Source organism: Columba livia, chromosome 6 (genome assembly GCF_036013475.1).
Source record: "Columba livia isolate bColLiv1 breed racing homer chromosome 6, bColLiv1.pat.W.v2, whole genome shotgun sequence".
NCBI classification, from domain to species: domain Eukaryota; kingdom Metazoa; phylum Chordata; class Aves; order Columbiformes; family Columbidae; genus Columba; species Columba livia.
In genome coordinates this window covers 9,073,893-9,089,501 of record NC_088607.1, presented here as the reverse complement: position 1 = coordinate 9,089,501, position 15,609 = coordinate 9,073,893, and the positions used below count along the sequence as shown (strand labels likewise).

At 48.7% G+C, this 15,609-nt stretch overlaps 1 protein-coding gene across 7 annotated transcripts in view; it reads right to left on the bottom strand.

The window, feature by feature from the left end:
* AFAP1L2 (actin filament associated protein 1 like 2) overlaps positions 1 to 15,609 on the bottom strand; it is an 84,857-nt gene that overhangs the window by 62,978 nt on the left and 6,270 nt on the right. For 6 of the 7 annotated variants that reach the window (XM_065066929.1, XM_065066928.1, XM_065066931.1 and 3 more), the window contains exons 4-6: positions 10,307 to 10,375; positions 9,845 to 9,985; positions 9,278 to 9,590 (exon numbers count right to left, since the gene is read on the bottom strand). In XM_065066929.1, coding sequence (XP_064923001.1) covers positions 9,278 to 9,293 — 16 coding nt within the window. In that variant the 5' untranslated portion in view covers positions 9,294 to 9,590; positions 9,845 to 9,985; positions 10,307 to 10,375. Of the gene's footprint in view, positions 1 to 8,703; positions 8,723 to 9,277; positions 9,591 to 9,844; positions 9,986 to 10,306; positions 10,376 to 15,609 lie in introns of those variants that run through there. The other variant, XM_065066934.1, reaches the window with a different exon arrangement.

Here is a 15,609-nt window from a genome sequence, read left to right as displayed (position 1 = left end):
TGTATTTTCTATCAGCAAGAAGAAATGCGACCTTTTGGTTTTGTATTAAGGTGAGCACATCTTCACTGCAAACGTCAGAGAACATTTGGGTTGCTCCTTAGCCCACCCAGCCCCAGTCCTGCAGCAAGACAGATCCTTGTCAGCAGAAAAACAGCGTGCATGCTTGGTGTATGGAAGTGGGATTGTACTATTAACCCTGCAATGTTACAGTTAAGTTATAGACAGAATCCCATAACACTTGATTATGACCATCATGAGAAGTTAAACCTCACATTTTCCACAGCTTTCTCATAGACCAGCCAAAAGAGGTATTGTGAGATGAACTGGTGGGGTGAAGGAGGCAGAGCTCGCAAGAAGTTGCTCTTCAGAGACGACTTTTTCCAGAGGTCACTGACTTTTAGAGACACCACAACTGCATGCAGGCTGAGCGTCACCAAGAACCACATTCGTCTAGGACTCCACTAGTCAGGAAAAAAGACAGAACCAAGCGTGGAGCACAAATACCAGGGTGGGAGGAAACCAAAACCACCCAAAGAAATCACACACACAATTTGCTGGTGACTTTGCATGGCTCTGAGCTACTTGTGACCATCTTTCAATGAGACAGGTGAGGTTGCTGAACTCCAAAAGTGCCTGCAGCCCCAGCACTGGTTCCACTTACAGCCCCAGGCAGCAGCTGCAACACGCCCCGGATGAGGCAAGCCACCCACACAGTGCACAAAAATATCAGGAGAAAAAGCACGTAGCTACCGTGCTGCCCGCAGACTTGGGACCCCTGCAGCAGCAGATGACTGAGAGCCACCTGGGTCAGCATGCAGCCTGCTCTTCTGTGGCCTCAGGCTTGGGGAGATGGCTCCTGGCCCACAGGCAGTGGCCAGGATTGCCTGGCTGCCTTAGCATCACACCTCCACTCAAACCTGGTTCATAGAGTTCCATGCACAACTTGTCTTAGCAAAAAGAGATAACTTCACCCACAAGCACATGCACACATCCCTAACAGGGACCAAAAACCTGGCTGCGGTTAGATGAGATGGTGCACATCCCACCGCTCAGCCCAGCTGACTACAGCGAGGTAGAAAGATCTCAGCAGCTTTGCAGATTGAGACCAATTAGTCCGAGCAGTTCTCTTCTCCAGCAAGGCTTTATCATGCTTCAGCAGCTACCAAGCTCAGGCAATCCTATAGCAGATGTGGAACTGTACATTACAATCACAGCTCTCTGTCTGATTCTATATATCCCAGGGCAATGGAGAAGTCTGAAGAGTATGACAATAAAAAGAGCAGAACTTGCCACCACTCAAGATTAGAAGAAAGATTTTTAGAGGTTGCAATGAAATGCAAAATATCCTTGAAGACACCAGATTGAAATAAAGACGACAGGACATGCTCCCCAGCCAAGCAGCAGGGATGAAGTTGTTGATGGGATGGATGGGCCAGATGGCCTCCAGCTGTCACAAGCCACTTCAGAAATCTTGGCTTGCCACATCTCTGCTTTTAAAAGCAGCCCCAATTTCACTACCGCAAGTGGTGGCCACCTAACTGCTATGAATGTAACCAGCAGACACCAAGGAGCATCTTTGCGTTAGTACTGATTTCACCTCATTCACAGTGGGACCACCACAAGTCAGAGCTGTTTGGCACTGGGACTGACCAGACACATGCACTGGCTTATTCCACAGAAATGACAAATCGATGGCGCTACTGGAAGGCCGTGGGGCTGCAGCTGGCTCGGTTGCATTCCTCAGCAGAAGAAATCTCCACATTTCACACACACTTGTGGAGGGACTTTCAGCTAAAGCCACTAGTGACATCGCAAAACCTTGTGCAACTCGTGTTCTCTGAGAGACAGCTCTTTCTTCCCAAGCCTTAATAATTGTCATACCTTGCAGTGATGAGATCTGCAGAGTGACTTGGGATCAGAGATTCCTTTGGAGATACCTTATCTCAGCCCACAGGAGCCTGCACACACGCTTCCCGTCACCACCTGCCTCAGAGCACACGCAGGCTCCGGGAAGGAGTTTCCCCACCTTGCAGCAGCCCAAGACTCCCCATCTAACTCAGTCCAAGAGGGAAGGGCTCAAGCCACAACCTGAGCATGAACTGCAAGAACGTCCTGGCTCAGACTTCCCTGTTCCAAGGCACTGCTGCCAAAGCGTTATGCAAACTTCCTCAAAAAGCAACCCAAGTGCTTAGCTGCCCACCTCTACGCCCCAAACTCAGTGCTGACTCTGGAAAGCCTCGATGTATTAAGTATTAGAGAGACTGGGAGTCTAAAGATACATTTTTTTAAAAGATTCAGTCTCCCAAGTTACAAAAGCAAGTGAAAAAACACATGCACACCCCTATGCTGGGGGCAGTTACTGCTCCAGATTATCTCAGGAGGAGATTCCTACACTCAGAAATAAGAAGCCCACAGGCTGAACTGTCAGCTAAGGCTTGTGGATCCTTATTTCCCAGGCTTTTTCTAAGCCTTGCACTACATTTTTATCCTGAGCAGATCCAAAAGAAAAAAAAAAAGAAAAAAGACATCAGAAAAATCTTTATGCAAGACAGAGCACAGTCCACCCAAGGGGGGAAAATACTGGCTTTTATTAAATTGCAAGTGGCCAAGTCCATATGTTATGTGGGAGGTTCAGTCTGATCCCATAATTCTGAGATATTTACTTCCAGACAGCTGTTTATAACCAAAGACAATGTTGCCATACACCAAACCATCCTCAGATGTGCTTTCTATGGAATTTTGCCCACGAAGAAGGCAATAGGTCAGTGGGGGAGAAAGAAAAAGAAAGTAAAAAAAAAAAAAAAAAAAAAGTATTTAAAAGTATTTTAGTGAGTCCTGACCCTCTTCTTTTGAACTTTAGACCAAACCAGTGCAGTTCCCAGCCCTCCCCCTGCAGCACCCTGTCACACCGCAGATCCCGCGCTGCCGCAGCTGGTCCCACTGCTGCCCTGGCCATGGAAAACCAAACCTTCCCTGGCTGCAGGAATTACTACGCTCCCGCCTCCTTCAGCAACAGCTGCTCTTGTGCCCATCCTGGCCCACCAGCTGGAAGTTTAACCACTCTCGAGGGTTTTGGCCCTGGTTGCTCTCTCCTTCAGCTGTGGCTGGAGCGGGAAGCTGGATTCAGAGCAAACGCTCAGCCCCAAGAAGAGGCGTGAAAAGGCACAGCCGCAGCCCTGCTTCACTGCAGCTTCTCAAAAGGCCCAGCTCTTCTAGCCACCCTTAGCAACTTGTGTTTGTTTTGGAGGCATTTTTCCTCCTAAAGCTCTGTACCCTGGATTCGAGTAGTTTTTCTTTTTTTTCTTTTTTTTTTTTTTTAATAAATAAAAAAATAAAAAAAATCAGAATTTTAGGTGCTGGGAGATCGGTGTCTTCCTACTGAATACTTCTAAACAGATTTTTCTTTTGTGAACTTTTACAGTAATTCATCCAGTTCACACAAGGTCTTCGCAAGCAGTGTAGCACACAGCAAGAAGCTCCCAAATTTAACCCCTCTTCTCCAAATTGCAGCACAGCTTTTACCATGGAAACACCTTCTCGCAGGTACTGCCAGGGAACTTGCCGGTTCACTGACACTTCCCTATCCACCCCAAAACCAGAGCCAAATAAGCGGTTCCAGCCCAGAAACTGGCTGTGCTGGCACCTGCACCAGCAGCTCCTTGGGGCAAGGCCATGTCAGACCCATCTCTGCCCCACAGAGCTGTGCTGACAGTCTGCAGCACAGACTGGACCAGTCTGTCTTGTCTGCTGATCCGAGAGAAATGCACAAATGACTCAACTTCCAAGATGAAGTAAACAACAACACACAGGTCGTCGAACTGGCTGTGGGACTGCAGGATCCCAACCTACCTGCTGGTCTGGACCTGAGCTTCAGCCAGGCAGTTTCAGAGAGGAACACCTGTATCCTAGGTGCATGTTCTCTGCATCATCTTTTATCACAGGTGCAGCCCTGATTTTTGGTTTCCCAAGAAGTCCCCCACAGTTCTGTACTCTCCAGTTGCTATTGCCTGAAGAGGCACTTCCGTGCCTTAGATGACTCCTGCCTTCCCAGAGGGTACAGCAAATTAGAGTTCACAGGGACTTCAAGAGAACAGCATCCCTAATTTCCCTGGCCCAGGCAGGATGGTTTTGTGAGGAAGGCATTGGCCACTGGTTAGGGAGCTTGGGGTTCAGGCCCTGTATTTGCCATAAGATTTTAAGGGATACGGTCAATCCTTCACGTATGCTGTATGTGGAGATGGAAACACCGCGGAGTAAGTATGCAGTTGAGCAGGTGTCCAGAATTCAGATTTTAAAGCCTGTGCTGCTTTGGTGTGTAGCCCCACAGAGCCCGGGTGACGTGGGCTGCCCAGTTGCCTGCGTGCCCCCCATCCATCACCGCTGCTGGGAACTGAAAGAACCAGCCATGCTACAAAATAAAGCAGCATTTTTGCATAGACACTCCCTGTGTTCCTGGACTGTGGGTGTTCAATGAAAGCGATCAGTGAAAACCCTTGAACAACAAACTTACTGACATGTTATCTCTGGTCCCCAGCGGTGCACAGAGCCTGCTGTGGGGAGAGGTGAAGGTGTGTGGAGGAATGGGAGCAGGACTTGCCTGACATAAGTCAACACTACAAGAAAAAAGTGATGGCTTGAGCCTTGCCAAGACCACTCCAAAGGCAGATGTGCAAAGGCTCAGAGTTTTTGAGCTCTGCTGTCTCTAGGAGCAGGCTCCTGGTAATTTCAGTAGTGACACAGATGAGACACAGACCCTGGAGTGGCAGGGCTACAGGGGTGCTGCCCCCACCACCCTTCACTGTATGGATCCCTGCCCCTTACTCTCAGGAGACAGAGCAAGCCCCAGTGACCATTTCGGAGGTAGCAAAAGGAGCACCCCCAGGCCTGGCAAATGCAAGCACACCTCAAGCCCCATCAAATGGGGCTGAAATCAGCATCCCTACAGCTTCATACCCATCTGCAATGAGCCTGGCCTGGCCTGGGGAGCACTGGAGATGCTCGTGTGCATCCAATACAGCTCAGAGCATCCTCAGGTGCCCTGTTTATGCAAGAAATGCAGCTGTGCTAGGACAGACAGAAATATTATACTGGCACAGGTGACAATGCGTAGGATGGCTTGGCAGGATGTACACGGTAGATATATAATTGAGACAGGCTGTGGTTTCAGTCACAGTAAAAGGTTTCATCTCCTGAACCCCCGCTGAGTAAATGACTCTGCCCTCCTGCTGCCTATTCCCCATAAACTGTACCATTCTCCAAAACCAAGCAAGGTCACTCTCACATATGTGAGAGTTACTGTGTATGTTACGAGGTCACACAGGACATTAATTTTCATCTGCATTTAAAAGATGGCTCAGCCCAGCAGATGAAAATTGTATTGGATTTGGTACAGGGCAGCACATTACCCTGTTTTCTCCAGTTGCAAATCACACCAAGGCAATTAGCTAAACACAACTGCTGTGCTGATTATCAGCTGAGGAGAAACCACATATCTTTGTATGAAGCCTAGATCATGCTAATATGAATCAATCAATTTCTGACACTGATTAACAAGAGTTTATGAAGGGCCTCAGATTCTTACCAGGCCCTGCATCTTTCATTCCTGTCTCCACTTTGTGGTTTAATCCCAAGCATATCTCCTTGTATTTGCAAGACCTTGTTAAGAACACGTGCCGAAGTCCCAAACAGACCCACACCCCTATCCCCTCCCAGTTAAAACATGTTAACTAGCAAGGAAACACCTTGTCTTTCTACCAAGTCATCATTTTAATCCTTATCAACACAAAACTGTTGGCTTCTGTTAAGAAGACAACCTCTCCTCCATAGTCAAACAATGCTTGTCTCCTTAGGGGAGCATGGCAAACACCACCAATGCCCTGCAGAGCCCTGGGAGACCCTCAGATAAGAAACACAAAGCCTGTGTCTTTGCTTAACAGAGACAGTGAAACAAGAATGCCAAACACCTTTCCTTGAACAACTGGGCTGCAAGTCACTCCAAGTTCCATTACAGAACTCTAGCACATAAAAATTACAATAATAATCTCAGAAACCTCTCAAGGCTCACATCACTTGACATTTTAGACTCCATGCATGGGGCTGCATCACAGGGGAATGACCCATGACTACTGTGACAAGGGGCTGGTCTAGGAGGACTTGATGGGGATGACAGATAAGTCAGGTTGCCAGCAACACACCCCTCATCAGTAGCATGGCATTGAGCACCTCTTCCCCACCAGGGTTTGGAGATGGCTGGTCACAGACCAGCCAGCCACGCCTGACAAGCCCGGGAAGCAGCAGGCAAGGAGCCATAGTGCTGCTGTAACAGGGATCACAAGATGGGTCAGTTGTACATATTTTCAGAGGCAAAAAACATGGGAAGGAGGGAAAAGAGCAGGGAAGAGAGGAAGAGCAAGACAGCTCTGTCCTTGTCACTACATAGCTGTGGGTACAGTGACCACCCTAACTCACACCTGCCCTCTGCCAGTCTTCCTTTTGGGTTGGTTGCCTTTTATACTTCACACATACTTCTTGAATCACAAGGAGAAGGTGGATTTTCAAACAGCATCTTCACCAATGGTGAAGCCATTTTTACTGCAGCCTGGCAAAAGAAAACTCCTGCCACACATGGAGGTCATCCTTCAGAGCTTTAACAGCCTAACGAGTCAAGAGGCAACGTCTCCCTATGCAGCTGGCCTTGCAACCCCATTTGCAGAGGCTGGGAAAGGAAACCCACTCCCAGGAGAGTTTCACAATCCCTCCTTCACTTCCCGCCATGCAAGTCCAACAGCCTGAGCTCTTCCCGCTCCATGGGTGCCACCCTGCCAGCTACCAGCCCCAGGCTCACACCCCACCTGATGAGATCCCTGTGGATTCCAAGAGGGACACCGCTTGTGTGTGGCAGGTTGCAGTTCAGATTAAAGCACATCCCTGCCTATGTTTGAAAGGAAAGAAGTGCTGTTGTTTGTTGATGATTGCAACCTTCATTTCTCAAGCAACAGGAAATATCTTGTAGTCAAGTTCTTCTCCCCAGAACACCAGTTCATCATGTAGAGCTCTTTGAGCCCATCCATCTCCATCATTACAGGATTTCCCTGCACAAGCACTCTGCCTGGCTAGTGTCAAGGATGAAGTTTCCCCATACCAGCAACAAGATATTCCCACCAGAACAGGCACATGTCCCCTGTGCTTATTAGTAACAACTTGCCTGCCTTCTCCACCTGCTCCTCAGGGCTCCCAACTCCCACACATTCCCCCCCAGCCCTTCCCTCCCCCACCTGCCACACCAGCCCCAGGTGACTCCAGCCACCCCATCATGCTGAGGACACCTCCCACCCACTAAATGAGCTATTGCCATCACCTGCAGCTGCCCTGCAGAGCTCGAGATGCCTCCTACCCTCATTAACGCACAACCGCTCCCACGCGTGCACATTCATTACCAGCAACACAAAAAGGACTGGCAAGGCTCTGCAATCAGTTGCACTTGCTATTCATTACACATGTGCAGAACACATCCCCGCTGCTCTGAGGGAGCAGTGTGCATATTTAAAAAGACAATATACAAAACATAGCTGAATCTTAATGAATCTACTGCTTTGCTACTGGAACTGAATGGAATCGTACAGACCCTGCCAGGAAAAAAAAAAAAAAAAGACCACACAATGTTTGACTTGTAATATAATCTTTAACATCACTTTTACAGTATGTTACTATTGTGCTTATCAGGCCTGCAAAGTATCAATTGTAAGGAAGAAATGGATCAAAATGCAACAGACAGCACATTGCCAGCCATGTCAGAATACTAAAGTACTTGCATAGCCAAAAAAATACACAGTCCTAGGAAAAAATTAACTTCACACAATACAATATCTTGACATATAAAGTCCCCATGAAAGAAGGATTAGGGAAGAAGGGCTATTAGCTAGAAGGCATCTGCTGAGTCCTAACCAAACCTTGCCAGTTTGAAGGTAACAAGTCCAAATGTAATCAGGCAGAAACACAGGTCTAGTACCAGGCTCTGTGCTTAAATGTTCAAGCTCCATAAGAAGGACAGAGTTACAAGGAGAGCCACATTTCCTCTCCACAGGTAAAATTTACTGCAGACTTATTCTGTGCTACCTAAGTGCTAGATCTGCCTACTCCAGAGGGAACTTTTACATGCTAGCAGGAGCAGAAATCACAGAGTATCCACACGTCTGAGTGTCCCATGCCAAGGCACCTCACCCTGTCTTCTCCCTCCTCAGCTGGCAAGCAGAACTGAAGTCTGAGAAGTTTTCAAGAGCTGCCCACAGCACTACGGCTCTGAGACGAGGCATTCTCAGTGATAATGACCAAAGAGCATCACACAGGAAGCGCCAGAGCCATTGATTGCAGGGAAATAAGTGGGCCGTGGGTGACCACCAGCCCGAGGAGATCTGCCAGAGAGAAAGCAAGGAGGCTGCTCACCTGACCTCTCCCTAACCACCAAACCTATTTGCAGTTAGAAAACAGAACACTCAATGTCGTGTCTGGTAAGTCGGCGAGAGTGGGAAGTCCATGCAGATGGGCAATTTAGGAAAAAGGACAGAACAGGCAGCATGAGCTAAATTCAGTGGCTACAAAAAACGAAACAAGAGGCTGCTTTTAGGTGGCAAAAAAGGTCCCGATCCACAGATAGTATAATATAAAACAAGAGATTTCCCCCCCCGCTCCTCCCTCTCTTGTTACCCAGTGCCTGGGGCAGGTACAAGGGGACTTCTCATCCCCGACCGAGGCTGCTGTGCGGCGACCCGGCTGCGCTGCCCGCTCCTGCCCCGGCGCCGCCCGCCGGCAGCCGCGCTCCCGTCGCCCGGCCCCGCTCGCGGGGACCACAGCACCACTCGCGGGGACTGCGATCCCTGGCCCCACTGCTGGAGGTCGCCTCTCCCAGGAGCTGGATCCCGTCCCCGCTTGCTGGTCTCCTCCTCTCCGCAGCTGGACGCCGACCCTCGCGGGACAACCCCCCTACCCCTCGGAACGGAGCTCGACCCCACTCGCGGAGACCCCCTTCTCCGGGAGCTAACCCCGGCCGCACTCCCGGGAAACACCATCGCCCCCAGCCCGCCGCCACCCATCGCCGCCGCGCTTTCCCACGCGTGGGGACAGAAAGCCGCGGCGGCCCCATGTTAGCGGATATGTCTCCCCCAAAGATCCTTCCCCACCAACACCACCCCGCAGGACCCGATGTCCCCCCGACGGGCAGGGCAGCGGTCCCCATGCGGGGCTGCCGCGGGGCATGGACACGCGTGGGGTCCTAACCCACCTTTGTATTTATCCATGGGGAGGTCCAGCGAGGGGCCGCAGCCCGCCAGCTCCCCAGGCGCTCCGGGACACAACGCTCCCTCCGCTCCGCCACCGCTCTCCGATAGCCTCTTATTCCGGCGGCGCCGGATCCCCCGACCGGCCCGGGCCGCCCCGCCCCGCCCGCCCCGCCCCGGAGCCGCGGAGCTGGCCGGGATCGGGGCGCCGGGATGGGGAAGGGGGACCTGGCTCTAGGATGGGGATCGGCCCCGCGCCTTGTCCCGCACGGCGCGGACACTCCCCATCGGTGTGGATCCCCTCGGGCTGCCGATCGCCTGGGAAAAGAGCAGGGTTGGGGTCGGTGACAGAAGGAGGGTGCCTGGGCTGCTGGGGCCCCTTGCTGCTCCCCGGCACTCTGCCCGGGGCGAGGGCGCCCTGGCTGCTCCCTGTGTTTAGGACGGTGTCTGCTCTGGCTGCAGTGGGGCTCCGGGCACATTCAGAGGAAAGCCTTGGCCATCCTGGGAGAGCTGCATGTGTCCAGGGGGCTCCTAGGGCTATGACCCCAGGCAGGAGGCAGCCTGCGACCCACCTCCTGTCCTGCTCTGGGCTGGTGGGCTGGAAAGTCGAGTTCTCCGTCCACCTTCCCGCAGCAGCTGTTGTCTGTAACCCTGAGCCAGTGAGTTTGCACTTTCCAGTGGCTTCAGCAAGGCTTCCTGGTGGGAGCTGCCTCCTGGATAGAGCAGATATCACAAGAAGATGTCCCTGTCCTTGGGCTCACATAATATTTTTCATGCCTGACTTCCAACACCACAGACAGAGCCACCATACCCAAAATGCACAAATAATAACCAACAGAGAAGTGGACATCCAGTCTGTTCTGGCCCCAGACTGGCAGCCTGTTCCCAAGGCCAATATTTTTGAGACACCAAAGGAATTCAATGTGTCTGTCAATACTGAGAACCTCCAAAGTCACAATAGACAAGGTACACAGAGTAAGTTTTCTCTTGAGAATTGAAGTTAAGCCACCAGCGTGAGGACAATAAAGCCATACCTGCCTGTTACACAGCCTTCTGGCAAGAGGAGAGGCAAGATCTGACCTGAATGGGCAGCTCTGCTGTTCCTGTGGAAAGAGATAAGACCATTAACTAGAAAATCAACTGTGACCTGAAAAATAAGAAACCTGAAATCAGCTCTGCATCCTATACCAGAGCCATATGGGCTGGCTGGCTGTGTGCAGACCTAGTCTTCCTTCCACTGAAGGATGAGGGTCACACCAGGGGCACATTAAAGTCACATTTTTCTGAGATTAGTCCTCGTCTCACTGCCTTGACCCTCACAGAACTCACAGGCTTTGGGGTCTGGGCAAAAGGGAGCTTGGGCCTAGTTTAAGTTTTGAAGTGTGGACAGGAAGACAGTGGTGTGGCCTGCAATGGAAGTGAACCTTTTCTTGCAGAGACCTCTGGGAATGACAGGTGGATTCCCCAAACCACGCAACCCCTTGCACATTGACTCTGCTCTGCAAGCTGAGCTCTTGGCCACCAACCCACATCTAAAAAGCCTGGAGTAGTTAAAAACGGTAATTTCCACATGTCTGTCTGATGGTAGGGAGAGCGTTATTGTTTCTGTGAGACAGCGGGGTCATGGTGTCAGCAAGGAGAGGGCAGTTGGACAAAGCCAACAAGAGGCTCACAGAATCCATACTTCCCAATTTTTGGACCTGTCAGCCCACAGACCATTGACATCTATGGTCCAAGGCAGCCTTGGGAAATGGTAGTGCTGTGCATGTAGAAAAACACTCCAAACCTCAATCATATGGCCCTCCCTACATTTTCTAAAAATAGCCGTAAGCAGGTTCTTTAGGCTCACAAGGGAAGTAAGCAGCCAGGCTGAAAGGGCACTGTCCTGCCACCTATCAGGTCCCTGCGTGTCCCTCCTGTCCCCCACCCTCCCAGGCTGTGCCTGACAGTGGTGACACCTCACAGAGGGTCTGTGTGTCTGGTGGAACTGGAAAGTGACTTCTGCCGCATGGAAACTTTCCATATGAGAGCAAGTTTAGATAAAGGGCTACTGCCGCTCAAGGAAGCTGAAGCTGGAGCACTTTTTGTCTCTTGCCAGTACATAGCTACCTCACAAAAAGACAGCCAAGCCAAACACCTGAACCATCAGATCCAGCAAGCAGATAGCAGTCTTCAATGACTAAAGAAAAAACAATTTAGATAAATATATCTAGGAACGTCAGAATACTTTTCTTAGAGCTCTTTCCAGCTGCTTCTTGGCTCTAGCTTTCAGAATCTAGCAGGCTAGGCCCCAATCTTGCAAACTTTTGAAGTGTGCCTGTATCTTGAAGCTGGTGGGTAGTCATTCTGAACTCAGAAAGAGTAATTAAGGATAATACCAGTTAAACAAACTAATTAAAGATTATTTGAAAGATCAAGACATCAGATACCTGTGATTCCTGTCTTCAGGTCCCAGAGCCTTTACATGCCCCGCTTGTCTCTTCTTTCCCCTCCCCTGCCATGATAAGGATGCTCTGGAATCCCAGGACTGCTGGTTAGGCCCGTGGCAATTGCTGGGCAGGTGACAATGGGATGAATACTAACACCAGAGGAATACAAGTTCTTCCTGTTTGTCCCCTTCCTCTTGCAGTAGGAAGTACCTAAAATACCTTGGGATATTCTTTTTCAAACAGGCTGTTGTGTTCTGAAGTATGGGGAAATTATCCCTGAAATACTCAGAGCCTGCTTAGTGCAAGGAATTAATAACCCCGCTGTTGGTGCTGAAGTCTAAATGTTTGTCACTATGCTCAACTAGAACAAATACTTGACTACTGGTTTTTCTGGTGAAGCTTCTTGAAGCCAATAAAATAACAGGCATCTACCTGTGTACCCATGTATTCCCTGCTTTTTTCCTGCATATTACTAGTGATGACTCAGGTGTGACAAGCCTCAAGGGCCAAGCTCATCCTGCTCAAGATTTTTTTAATGTGGCTGACATCCTATCCTTCAGTGCATAGTATCATGCTATAGATTACATGTTTTCATGTTGTTTTCCCTGCAAACTCATGCTGTATTAAGGGACAGTCAGACCGCTAGTGAGATTATCACCTTTGGCTTTCAACCAATGTAATTCTGCTTCTCTGGCCTTAACCCTGCCATTTTAGCTCTTTTGCTTCCTGTGAAACAAAGAAGGAATCAAGTATAAATTTAGAAGCCTAAACAAACTCTATAAACAATTATAATGACTGGCTAAATACCTTGTGCAGAAGCATGGTCCTGATCCTTTTATCCACTGTTGACACTAAATTATTTTCTCTTTTTTTTTCCCAAGTATTGACACTGAGCAGGTGTACATTGCTTCATTAATATTATTGCTGTTACACTTAACCTTTTGCATCAGCAAAGTCTTTAATGTTTCAATATTTGTCTAAATCTTTGCTATGACTTCTCTTCAGTTGCATTTGACTTGCTTTTTCATTGGTTTAAGCATGAGTCAAAATCTGTGAAAGTTATTGACCAGACTAGTTCCTTGGTTCCAGGAAGGCACTGGGAGCCTCCCAGGGCTCAGTCAGTGAAGAAAGGACCAGAAGAAAGAGAGAGGCAGATGGGTCACTGTCTGCAATAGCATGGTTGTTGCAAGAAAGCTGCTTGGTGGAACAGGAGTGAGTACTCTGTTGGAGAACAGGACATCAATCTTTCACCTTACAAGATCTGCAAGTATCCTGACTATGGGTGGCCCTTGTGAGGTCTTCTTGCTTCCCTGTAAAGTGCTTCATGACTCTGGCTGTACAAGATACAATCAAATTCTCCTCCCAGCTTAAACTGGCCTTAGTTGCTCCACTGACTTCTGTCCAGCCATTTCTAACTTTCACCAATGAAAGGCAAGACAATCAGCCCTAACACAAACAAAACCAGAGCTGTTCAGCTGCTCAGCTCTACAAAAGCTTCATCGCTGATACATTCCAGCAATGTTTTGGATTCTCTCAGACATTAACTGTTTTAAAAGAGCGTGGCTGGGAAGAGGGTGGCTGGAGGGAGGGGGGGATTTCCCATTGAGGACAGCAGGACCAGATGTCTTTTTGATGAGCTTCTCTTGGCTTCCCATTCTTTGACATTTCCTTTTCAGCTGTTGAGTCCAAACTGCTTCTAGACCAAATTACAGAGAGCTCTAATAGCTTGAATTGTTTTCTTTCTCCCATAGATAGAGTACCTTCTTCTGGCCAAAGTATGAGACATGCTGACCAGACAGTGTGCTCAACAGCCATGGCATTTGTTCCTCCTAGAACCATTTCTTCCTTATACTTATTTTCCACTTCAGACCATTTCAGTGCTCCAGAGAAGCCCCTCAGTTTTCCTTCGACAGTGTTCAATACCAGTTAAAGAAGTAAAAAAGCATTCTTTCTTCCCCGCCCATCTGAACTCCACATGGGGATGCTCAAAACATCCGACCTCAGCAGGTATCAATATTTTGGCATGTAACACAGGTGCCACAGGACCTGGCTATCAGCTTCCTCAGAGTTCTGATACAGATTTCTGACACATAACTAATCACAGTCCAAGTTTTTGAGGAGACTGGATAGGAAATCATGGCTTTCAGCTAAACACATATTAGAAGCTTCATCCAGACTTACAGATTTTACCAGTAAACCAATATTGATCAAAATCTCTCCCAGACTGGTACAAAAAACCCTGTGTGGACTATCAAGCTGTCACTAGAGGACGTGCCTTGACAGAGGTGAACTTTTGACACCTTTCAGCACCACTAAAACTTACACAAGCGAGAAGAAAAACTAGTTTTATCAAAATATGGGAAAACATTAATTTTTATGTCTTGCTACATTTTCATTGGGATTTTTGTTAAGTCTCCCCCATCATCACTGCAAACTGTGGTCTGATGTCAACTGTGAGCTCACAGAAGGCTATTTATTCTGGCATTTTTCCAAAAAGGAGGTTTTTTCAGTCCACAGCTCTTTCATTAGGCCTAAACCACTTCTGCTCGGCCAAAGTCAATAAGCAGAGCACACTTCTGTGGTCAGTGCTGCTGAAGTGGGAAAGGGAAAAGAATGAGAACCTGTGGTCCATATGTGAGAGCACCAAAAGCTGCAATTAGTTTCAGTGGAAGCTAAAACTACAGAGGAGTCCAAGTTTCCTCTCCAGCCCCTGTGTCTGCTATTAATATTAGACATTAGGGTAAGTCAGACTACCTGCCAAAGTAGAAGTAACTACCAGGTAACAGATCTCACCCATGTCAGTCGAATCATCCATGTTTTTTCTTTTATTTTCTGTGAAAAGAGATTTAATTAAGAGTCAAGAAGTCTGCCTCAGTAAATACCAAAAAGCACAGTTTCCCTTTTCCCATGTAGACCAGTGGAGCTGAATTTCCCCTGCCTTCCAGACTATCATTAAGTATTCTGTTTAAATAGGCCAGCTTCATGCCATCTATAATGAAGTTATAGTGTATTGCTCTGTTATGAATGATGAAGCTGTTGTGTCCTACGGGGAGAAAAATCGCTGTAATCCAACTTTCCTTTTGAAAAGGCCTAATGTATCCACATGAGATCTTCTGGCAGAGACAACTGAGAGAATATAAATAGAAGCTTAAAAGAAGAAGGAGGGGAAGGGGAAAATAACTCCAACAGGGCTGAGTAGCTGAAATTCACAAGTTTAATAGGAAGATGGATGACTGAAGAGCCTGTTCTGTGGCACAATCAGGACTTTATGTAGGCCTTTTTCAATTATCTGTAGCTGACAAAATATCACACAAAGGCTGTTTCACACTGCAGGCCAGGTGCCCAGAAACGGGTTTTTCGGAGCCGGGGAGCAACTGGGAGAGTCGCCCAGGGGCACAGGCCACTAGGGTCACCACCAGCTAAGATAGGCGACAGTGTGCGTCACCTCACACACAAGTGGCAGGAGCAAAGAGTGTCCCACAGTGCCTGAGGGCCCTGTACATCCAAGCCATCATCTGCCCATCCCCAGGGAGCCACAACAGACCATGTGGGGTGGGAGGTGACTGCACAAGTGCATCTAGTCCACCTTGGACCACACTTTTCTGGACCTCTCCACAGACAGATACAGACACGTGTGTTCCTGCTACAGTGAGAGGTTTTTGCTAATGGGCAGTTCTCAGTGCTGAAGTCACGTCAAGAGATCTTGTCCAGGAATCTGTTCAGTAGAAGTTCTGCTCGCTCCCCAGCTCCTCATTGACCACCCACCAAATACTATTGTTGTTGCGGCACTTCATTCTCAGCAGAAAGCTACCACAGTTCAACCACCAAGGAAAGTTGCTTAAAATCACCTGCCCATGGTCACACACAGAGATCACACCCTCAGGTGCTTCAGTGCTGCAGCTTATCAT